At 46.0% G+C, this 10716-nt stretch overlaps 1 protein-coding gene and 1 long non-coding RNA gene across 2 annotated transcripts; both read right to left on the bottom strand.

Moving 5' to 3' along the window:
- Nucleotides 1–128: 128 nt before the first annotated feature.
- On the bottom strand, nt 129–1612 carry LOC129634025 (uncharacterized). The gene is made up of 3 exons (XR_008705373.1): nt 1369–1612; nt 390–476; nt 129–291 (listed from the first exon to the last, which is right to left on the bottom strand). It is a non-coding gene; the product is annotated as an uncharacterized LOC129634025 (long non-coding RNA).
- A 667-nt stretch (nt 1613–2279) lies between these two features.
- On the bottom strand, nt 2280–3374 carry LOC129634024 (neugrin-like). The gene is made up of 2 exons (XM_055555989.1): nt 3182–3374; nt 2280–2764 (listed from the first exon to the last, which is right to left on the bottom strand). The coding sequence occupies exons 1-2, from the start codon at nt 3372–3374 to the stop codon at nt 2280–2282; spliced, it is 678 nt and encodes a 225-aa protein (XP_055411964.1).
- Between the last annotated feature and the right edge of the window lie 7342 nt (nt 3375–10716).

Raw genomic sequence — 10716 nt, 5'->3', positions numbered from 1 at the left:
CCTCAGGCCGATCATCTTGCTTTGTAATCTTTGTAACCCCCCCTCCCCCGCCACCGGTTAATTTGTCTCAGCACCCTCCCCTGGGGTGCACATACAAACCTCAGCCAAGATGTATCTTGAAGTGGGAGGCTTCTAGGAGGAGCATGACTCCTTATGGCCTGGAATTATCCTCTGACTTGACTCCAAGGAGCCTTTCTGTGCATTGCGAGTGTAGTGTTCTCCCTAATCCTTTACTCAATCAGGGCTTTGCCTCTCTTTGTCCTTGCCAAGATTATTCCCTTGAGGTGTTTACTAGAGACAAAGACTGGCTACTTACTCTGTTTCTATTGTTACTTCAATTTCTGAGAGCATACAGGGGGCTGGTTTTAAATTCCTCAACTGGAACCCACCTATGTTGCTTCAGGAAATGCAGAGCAGAGGCTGGCTGATTGTGAATTTCCAACCTGGAGCCCATCTATCTCCTACCTCACTGGTTCCTTGAACAGCGAAAATGAGAATGAAATTAGAATATTCCCGAATGCCATACACAAGAATAAGCTCCAAATAAGATAAAGATCCCATTTTAGTATGGCTCAGTGGTAAAGAACCCACCTGTCAATGCCACAGACTCGGGTTTGGATCCCTGGGTGGGGAAGATTCCATGGAGAACGGAATGGCAACCCACTCCGGTATTCTTGCCTGGGAAATCCCATGGACAGAGGACCCTGGTGGGCTATAGTACATTGGGTCACAAAAGAATCAGACACGGCTTAGCAACAGATTTTCAAGATAAAGGTCTAAGTGTAAGGTAGGTCTCTTGAGACCCCATAAACTGTAGCCCGCCAGGCTCCTCTGTCCAGGGGATTTCTCAGGCAAGAATACTGGAGTGGGTAGCCATTCTCTTCTCCAGGGGATCTTCCAGATCCAGGGATGGAACCTGCATCGCCTGCATTGCAGGTAGATTCATTTACCAACTGAACCACCAGGGAAGCCCCATCTCCTGGAGGGGGCTGTTTGTAAAGACCTCAACCCAGGCATTGCTGGGAAGGGCTGGGTGGCTCGTCTAGGTCAGCCAATCCTCACCCCTCAGGGGCTCACAGTTGCAAAAATGGGCCTTGTTGTGCTGGCCAGGTGCAAGGAACAGAAAAGTGTAGTCTTGAGGGTCAGGATGGACCTGGGCCTGAAGCTCTGGCCTGATTTCTAATCATTTTTTCTGGCCCACGAGTGGGAGAGAATTTCAAGGAGGCTTTCTCCTAAGGAGAGGGACCCAGGAGTCAGGAAGAAAAGGGATGGTGGGTGGAGACAGGGGCCCAGGGTCCTGGTGCAGTGGAAGCCTCTGGAAGACGTGGTGGAGGGAGGCCACACAGAGTGAAGCCCAGGGTCACCAACCTGTCCAGGAGCAGCTGTTAGTTAGTCCAGATCCTGCTCTGAGGTGCTCAGAGCCAGCTCTGCCCAGGAAGAGGGCTGGGGGTGCTCTGCAACAAGGGCTCTGTGCAAGGTTCCTGTGTGCTGAGTCCTGCCCAGACGGGCCTCCTGCCCTGGGAGGGATGTGTGAACTGGCTCCCTCTCTTTGCAGCTGGCACAGAGCTGCTTAGGATGCAGATTTAAATTAGCTGAGGACAGAGGTCAGGAGCAGGGTCAAGGGTCCAAGCTCGCTATGCTCACCACATGACACGAGGTGTTGAGGCAAGGAATACAGCTGCATTCTGAGGGCTGGCTGACCAAGAGGATGGCTGATTAATGTTTCCAAATAACCATCTTCTCGGGGGCTGGATGCCAGGTTCTTTTATGAATTAGAGATAGAAGAGGTGAGGAACAGACTAAAAAGGCTGTTAATCTTGCAAATACCTTGTAGAATGGCAAGTCTCAGGAAGGGAATGTGTTAATTTCTTCCTTCCTGCCATCCACAGGTGGACAGAGTTCTGAACAAAAGCACTTTAGTTTAACAGTCAGGCAGAGGGGCAGGATTCTCGGAGGCAGGCCACTATGTGTGACTACAGTAACAAAAGTAACAGAGAGCAAGTCAAAGAGCACATGCAAGACGGGCGAGTCCTGAAGATGCATGTGGATCAGAGCAGGGGCTGTGCTCCAGGAGGCTGGACTGTGCGTGGCTGGTCACTGCCCCACTCCCAGGCACTTCTGCCCTGTGAAGTCCTCTGCCCTTTGTCAGATTCAAACCTTTCATCCCACATTCCATGCTCATCATTTCCCCCGCTTCCAAGGTGGGTAATTCATACACAGAAACCCAGGCAGAACCAAATATTCTTGGCCGGCTGTGTGTCACGTGGCACGTCTCTGGCTCAGATTCTGTACAGGAAGTTCCCATTGCTGTTGAAAAACTCTCGTTCCCTCTGCACAACTCTGTTGCTGAAGATCTGGTCACTTGGGTCCCCTGCCTTCAGCTCTTCCAACCTCTGGTTGCTGGGCAGTCCATCACTGTCAGTTCCTCTCGCTCCCCCACAATTGCTGGTGGGGTGACCTAGAGCAGCAGCAACAGGCACTAAACACTTGCCCTCCTCCAGGCCCTGGACTCCTTTATTCCTTTCCTTCTGTATCCTTGGTGTATCTGTACTGTGAGTGTTCAATTCAATGGCTTTCAAAGCTATGCTGTGACCATGGCCTTTGGATGAGGCTTCATCCCCAGACATCAGCAAACAGCCTGATGCAGACTGGCTTGCAGAAAGTCGTTTTGAGGAATCCAGGGCCTGGGAGCTCCTGGAATGAGTGGGCAAGTCCAGTTTCTTAAGGACTTTTTGATCCTGCTTCAGTTTCTGTTCCAATGTGGTTACTGGAAGGTGAACACGGAGAAAAAGAGAGTGAGCTGGGCTTTCAGGCAGAGAAAGCTTTATTATAGGAAGAGAGAAAGTAACTGGCTTTAGAGAGAAACTAGTGATCTCCCTTCACAGCCAACCCTTCTTATACCCTATCGATGGGAAATTGTGCCCCAAAGGGAGGGGGCCTTAGGTTATCTTTAGCCTGAAGCTGGGGTCTTGTGATCACATAGTCAGAGGGGTCTCACAGGCGGGTGGTCACGTAGTCTTGAGAAACTGGCACCAGCAGGGAAAAATGGGACACTGTCTTAAGGAAAAACAGGACGCTACCAGGGCAATGTGGCCACTATGACTTTATCCCTTGTTTGCCAGGTTACTGCAATGGACCATTTTTAAATAATATGCTCTGAACCCCTTGTGGACCCTAACAGGTACAAATTTGCTTTCTGAAACCCTTCGGATCACATCAGTGCTAACATCAAAGACTTCAGCCAGTCTGGGAACTGACCAAGACTGCAAATTCCCTGTGTAAATACCCATGAAAAAAGAAGCAGATTTGCCATTTGTGAAGACATCTCCTATCAGAACAGTTAACGGATTATGTAACACTAGAGATAAATACATGAAAAGAAGGCTTGGAAAAACTGCAAATGCAGTCTCTGTCTTGTGCCACTAAATGACTACGGCCTATTCTTCTGTGCTGAGAGCAACACCCAACTACTCTTGGTCATTTCATTTCATATCAGCTGGATTCCTCTCACTGCATGACAGGTCCCAGTTAGATCCTGATGATGCAAGAAGACGGTCTTTCCCTTCAGAAAACACACAGTCCAGACATCCCTGACAGTGCAGTAATGAAGACTGTGCCTCCAATGCAAGGAGCTGGAAGATCCAATGGAGGTGGAGTTTGATCCCTGGTTGGGGAACTAAGATCCTACCTACCCCAGTAGGCACCCCAAAACAAAACAAAACACAAAAAAGACTGATGTGTGATTGAATGGTATAATGTGTAATAAATACCCAGCTCAGGGCCTGTTCCTAAGTGGACATTCAAAAAAAAAGAAAATACAATCTGGTGGTAGAGACAGATGTATTAACACCCAGCAACACTATGAGAAGGATCCCACCAAAGGATGCTGTGAGAAAACTGGGGAAGGAAAGGCAGGGACAGGCTAGTGCCACGCCTGCGTGGTGGCCCAGGAATTGCTTCAGGAAGTCCAGGCTAGAGCTGGTCTGAAAGCTTGAGCAGTTGTAACAAGCTGGTACAGGGGAGGAGAGAAAGAGAGGGTCAAAGGAACTGATGGTAGAGCAGGCAGCAGGTGAAATACAAGGAAGCACCTCACCTTTGTAGGGAAGAGCACAATCTGTGTGACAGTGGGAGCTGGAGCAAGGCCAGGCCTCGCTTAGGCATTCTGGAGTTTATCTCAGAGCAACAGTGAACAAGAAAGAATTTCAAGCAGCAGAATGCCGTGAGCAAGTTTTCATTTTGAAGCCCAAACCAGTGATAGTGAAACAGGAGCAGTCATTAATTAGATTCCTTGAACTATAATCTGTATATTAATGAATAATAACCTATAACTTGCTTTCACTGACCAAGTGTGTTTTAAGTGTTCCTGCAAACTGCATACCCTCCTGGCTTCACAGCCTAGAAAATATATCACACAACTCCTCTAACTGCCCCCTGTAGACAACACTTCTGATCAGGGGTCAGTGTAGTAATAGTTGATTAAATTGTTGTTCAGAATACGGGGTTAGTGTTGCCCAGCTCAAACAAGTTGAGACCATTGACCATTCAACTGGGCCTGCACAAGTGTCCAGTGGGTGCCCTTTCATTGTCAAGGGCCAAAATCTCCATCTTGAGATCATGATAATGTAGCCCATCATTTTCTTAATGTGCATCCTGTGAAGAACCATGTAACTCAGATACCTCTGTGCACAGCTCCAATTACTTCACCTTTTTCTAACCTTCAATAACCTTTCCTGAAGCTTCAAACCACCCTGCTTCTCTTTTTGAATTTTATTTATTTGGCTGCTCTGGGTCTTAGGTGTGGCACTTGAGATCTAGATCCCTAACCAGGAATTGCACCCGGGTCCTCTGCATTGGGAGCATGGAGTCTTAGCCACTGGACCACCAGGAAGTCTCCCACACTGCTTCTTTACCCCATAAATATCCTAAGCACCTCCTTCAAGGAGGCCAATTTGAGATTTGTTCTCCTGTCTCCTTGCTTGGCTGCCTGTACCCCTGTAATCCCTTTCTCTGCTGCAGACCTCAAGGTCTCAGCCCTGACTTGCTGTACAAACGAACATGATTCAGTTACCTGGTTCAGTAACAGTGGGGTATTTTTGTTCAAGACCAAAGATGAAAAGATCAGGCATCAGGCAAGAGGCTGTCAGTAATTCAGGCAGTCTGAACTGAGGCAGGGGCACTGGGAGCAGAAGAGAAAACAGACTTGAGAAATATTTTAGGAAGACCAAATGGTTGTACTTGGTAAGGAACTAAATACTGGGTTAAGAAATAGGCTGAGAGTCAGTATTTTTAGAGTGGGTGATTGGTGGGACTATTCAGGGATATAGCAAAAACAGGAGCAGAATGAAATTGTCAGAGAACAATGATGAATTCTATTTTGAACACGTTGAGTTTGAGGAGCTTGTGTGACAGCCAAACAGTGAAGTCTAGTGCACAGCTGACTATAGATTCAGAACAACAACACAGCCCAGACAGGATAGATCTGGAAGTCGTAAGCCAACAGCAGGAATGGTTGAAGCCACCTGGCATCAGACAGGGAAATATCCAGAGCGAGATAAAATGACCCAGGACACAACTCTAAAAAACTGCAATACTTAAGGTACAGGAGGAAGAAGGGAAGCCCAGGGAGGAAACAGAAAACCAGTCCTGCCAATAGGTGAGTGGTCCCCTGGGTCAAGGGAGAATTTCAAGAATGCAGACAGGGTAAAATGCTGAGAAGTGTTAGGCAAGCTAAAGTGTTGACAGTCAGTTATGCCTAGCACTGAGGGATTCACTGATATATTTGTGAGCAGTTTTGTCATGATGAGACAAACAAAAAGGAGAGCAGGCAGTCAGGGAGCCAGGGGGCAACAGAAGGAGGAGGAGGAAAAGGGAGTGTAGTGTAGCCTTGACAGCTGGGTTTTGTTTTGTGTGTGTGTGTGTTGTGTGTGTGTATAATCCAAATGTTTGACTTAAGCTTTGCTTGCCAAGGCCTGCATTTTGAAGATGGCTGTCTTCAATAAACACACTGCCAGCCACACAACTAGATAAAAAGCCGGGCTCCTCCCATCCCCACCCCCCACCTCCACACTGAGGCCCCTTTGTTTTAAAGATTATGGTTGACTTCAATGATTAACCACTTGGGCCACTTGCTTTTTCTCTTCCTGTGCCTTAAATTCCTGTTAAATTCACCAATAATGAGTGAGCCCTCAAAATCCTAGGCTCCACCCCCCAGTGCTCAACCCCAATAAAAGTAGAACTCCAGGCCCTTGTTCTCTCTACCCATGACTGTGTGGTGTGGCCTGAGGTTTGCCATGTAATTTCCAGGTCCTGTAAGTGTTAAACTTCCCCACCCCCCTGCCAACATTTCTTGATAGTTATTGAAGGGCATCTTGTAATCTTAAGACCCACAAGGGCTGGTCCAGCCACAGCACTGGTTATTGATAGACTGAGCCTGACCCACAACACCAACAATATTAAATTGACAAATCGAGGTCCCTGAGGAATTATGTAGGGATTTGACCTAGAGCACCCAGAGGACTGGTCCTAGACAAGTGAAGGATGGCCACTTCCCCAGTGATATGAACAGAGTACAAGACTGAGAGTAAGGAGGAAGCCAAGATGCTTTAATAACTTTTTACCGAAAGGCCTGACTTTCTCTGAATAAAAAGATATTTACTGGTTCCCAAAGGGGAGGTGATAGATAAGAAGAAGGGTTGAAAAGGCTGGTATTCAATACATGAGAGGAAGCTGAAAAAGAGAGGTGTTACAGGCTTATAAAATCTTGGTCATCTCTATAAAACCCCCCTTATTCTAAGTCTCAACTCCAGAGTTATTCTGATGAGAATGAAAAATGGAATATGACCTATGGAGGACTATTGAACAACGTTTATCAAGATGACAAGGATCTTTCCTGTAGCTCAGACGGTAAAGAATCTGCCTGCAATGCAGGAGACCTGGGTTCGATCCCTGGGTCAGGAAGATCCCCTGGAGAAGGGAATGGCAATCCACTCCAGTATTCTTGCCCGGAGAATCCCATGGACAGAGGAGCCTGGAGGGCCACAGTCCATAGGGTCGCAAAGAGTCGGACACGACTGAGCAACTAACACTATCGTGACAAAGTTTGGTTTTGGACTTCCCTGGTGGCTCAGATGGTAAAGCATCTGTCTAGAATACGGGAGACCTGGGTTTGAGCCCTGGGTTGGGAAGATCCCCCGGAGAAGGAAATGGCAATCTACTCCAGTACTATTGCTTGAAAAATCCCATGGACAGAGGGGTCTGGTAGGCTACAGTCAATGGGGTCACAAAGAGTCGGACACGACTGAGCGACTTCACCCACTTCACTTCACTATCAAGATGCAAATACATTTACCTACTTCTGGCAGATATGTTGTAGACTTATGTGTACACAAAGTTATGCCCTGGAGCACCATTTGTTAAAGCAAATGAGTGGAAACAATTCAAGTGTCCACTGTTAGCAAGGAAGTTAGAAATGAGCAATGAGGGGAGGCCTGGCTGAAAGGATGTAAATCCCCATGGACTGCAGCAAGCCGACTTCCCTGTACTTCACTAGCTATCCGGGTTTGTTCAAACTCCTGTCCATTGAGTCAGTGATGCCATCCCACTGTTTCATCCTCTGCCACCCCCCTTCTCCTTCTCCCTCAATCTTTCCCAGTATCAGTGTCTTTTCCAATGAATCAGCCTTCGTATCAGGTAGCCAAAGTATTGGATTTTCAGCTTCAGCATCAGTCCTTTCAATGAATATTCAGGGTTGATTTCTTTCAGGAAGCCTCAGTAGAAGGATTTTGAGCATTCCCTTGCTAGCATGTGCAATGGGTGCAATTGTGTGGTAAACATTTTTTGACATTGCCCTTTTGGGATTGAAATGAAAACTGACCTTTTCCAGTCCTGTGGCCACTATGAGTTTTCCAAATTTGCTGGCATATTGAGTACAGCACTTTAACAGCATCATCTTTTAGGATTTGAAACAATTCAGCTGAAATTCCATCACCTCCACTAGCTTTGTTCTTAGTAATGCTTCCTCAGGCCAATTTGACTTCACACTCTAGGATATCTGGCTCTAGGTGAGTGATCACACCATTATAGTTATCCAGGTCATGACTTAGTTTGGAGTAATAAAATTCATACAGAAAAAAATGATTTAAAATAAGTAACAAGATGGTGAAAACCAGGAGAGATCTTTCTGACTCAGATGAGAAATTCAGAGTAGTAAACAAAAAACAATGGGCAGAACTTCCCTGGTGGTTCAATGGCTAAGACTCTGCACTCCCAATGCAGGGGACTCAAGACTGATCCCTGATCAGAGAACTAGATCCCATATGCCACGAATAACTAAAACCTCACAGCCAAATAAATAAATATTTTTTTAAAAAAGCAATGGGTATCTTTGTTCACATAAGTTTTTTTTAAATATGGAAATAGTTGTATGAAAATTCAAACTTCTTTAAGAGTATATACCATTATAACATTTTAGACTGTAAAATATGTCTTGACCTTTCCTCTAATAAGAGGCTTTGTGTTAGTTGTTCAGTTGTGTCCAGCTAGCCCAGCAGGTTCTTCTGTTCATGGAATTCTCCAGGCAAGAATACTGGAGTGGGTAGCCATTCCCTTCTCCAAGAGATTTTCCCAACCCAGGAATGGAACCCAGATTTCCCACATTGTAGGCAAATTCCTTACTCTCTGAGCCACCAGGGAAGCCCAATAAGAGGCTATAGAACAATGCAAAAGGCTCCAGCTTGCCTTACTAGGAAATAGTTGGGGGTGTCATTAATTCACTGGATATTTGTTCTGTAGTGCTGGGCACTCTTTTAAGTGAGTGATGACCACTCAAAGGTCTTGCTCTCATGGAGCATACGTCCAAATGGTTAACAATAAAAGATGACAATGATGAAGCAACGTGAAATCTGGAAAATTCATGGATGCTCAAATCCCTTTCATAAAATGGTGTAGTATTTGCATAAAACCTACACACACCTTCCTGTATACTTTAAATCATCTCTGAATTATTTATAATAACCTCAGACATGCAGATGACACCATCCTTATGGCAGAAAGCAAAGAGGAACTAAAGAGCCTCTTTTTAAAAAATTTATTTATTTTTTAATTGATGGATAATTGCTTTACAGAATTTTGTTGTTTTCTGTCAAACCTCAACATGAATCAGCCATAGGTATATATATATCCCCTCCCTTTTGAACCTCCCTCCCATCTCCCTCCCCACCCCACCTCTCTAGGTTGATACAGAGGCCCTGTTTGAGTTTCCTGAGCCATACAGCAAATTTCACTTGACTATCTGTTCTACATATGATAATGTAAGTTTCCATGTTATACTTTCTATATATCTCACCCTCTCATCCCCTCTCCCCATGTCCATAAGTCTATTCGCTATGTCTGTTTCTCTATTAAGTTCAGTTCAGTTCAGTCGCTCAGTCATGTCCAACTCTTTGTGACCCCATGGACTGCAGCATGCCAGGCCTCCCTGTCCATCACCAACTCCCAGAATTTACTCAAACTCATGTCCATTGAGTTGGTGATGCCATCCAACCATCTCATTCTCTGTCGTCCCCTTCTTCTCCTGCCTTCAATCATTCCCAGCATCAGGGTCTTTTCAAATGAGTCAGTTCTTCCTTTCAAGTGGCCAAAGTATTGGAGTTTCAGCTTCAGCATCAGTCCTTCCAGTGAATATTCAGGACTCATTTCCTTTAGGATGGACTGGCTGGATCTCCTTGCAGTGCAAGGGATTCTCAAGAGTATTCTCCAATACCACAGTTCAAAAGCATTAATTCTGTGTAGGAACTGGTTTGTTATCTGCTTATTATTTCTGAAGGAGAGTGTGACAGCAGAGATAAAAGTAGCTGCTATTTGATTTGATATAAAAACACATGTCTGGAGAGAAAACAGAAGGAGTTAAAGATTAGACAAAGACTTTAGGAAAAAAGTAGCCAGGAGGGCAACTCTTTCTCCTTTGAACCCATCCTACACACACACACACACACACACACACACACACTCACACACACACACTCACACATACACATTCACCTGGGGCCTGAAAGATGGTGAAATGCCAGGAGGGAAGTGATGAACAGAGGAGCCAGCAGAGGCTGGGGCAGGGCACACTAAGTGTAGCAACTAGGTCACTTTTACAGATTGTCTGACCTGGCTTTAAGTACGGACCCTGACCACCATGTGAGCCCAGAGGCCATGGCTGTTGCCTTTTTAACCACTGTTCTTCTGACCACAGGCAACACTTTGCCCATTAGTAATTGAGCAAGAGGGTTTCCCTGGTGGCTCAGCATAAAGTATCTGCCTGCATGCAGGAGCCACAGGAGACTCAGGTTCCATCCCTGGGTCAGGAAGATCCCCCTGGAAGAGAGCATGGCAAGCCACTCCAGTATTCTTGCTTGGAGAATCCCATGGTCAGAGGAACCTGGTAGGTACAGTCCATGGGGTTGCAGAGGACATGACTGAAGTGACTGAGCACACATGCAATTAAGCAAGAAGGATGCCCTTTGCATCTTAACCACTTAAAATGCTTGACATCATCCCAGGACACTTACATGTCTACTGAAGCCCATGACCCTGGTCACCAAGTTTAGTGAGGCTAGGGATGATGTGTAAAGGACATATTCAGAGCTGGGTTACTCAAACTCAATCCAGGGCAAGAAGTAGAGATGAACACTTTTTAAGATCGCAGATGGCTACTCACAGCCTGCTATT

This window comes from Bubalus kerabau, chromosome 19, assembly GCF_029407905.1.
Source record: "Bubalus kerabau isolate K-KA32 ecotype Philippines breed swamp buffalo chromosome 19, PCC_UOA_SB_1v2, whole genome shotgun sequence".
NCBI classification, from domain to species: domain Eukaryota; kingdom Metazoa; phylum Chordata; class Mammalia; order Artiodactyla; family Bovidae; genus Bubalus; species Bubalus kerabau.
The sequence above is the reverse complement of the archived record's forward strand: the minus strand, read 5'-3'. Positions and strand labels throughout refer to the sequence as shown.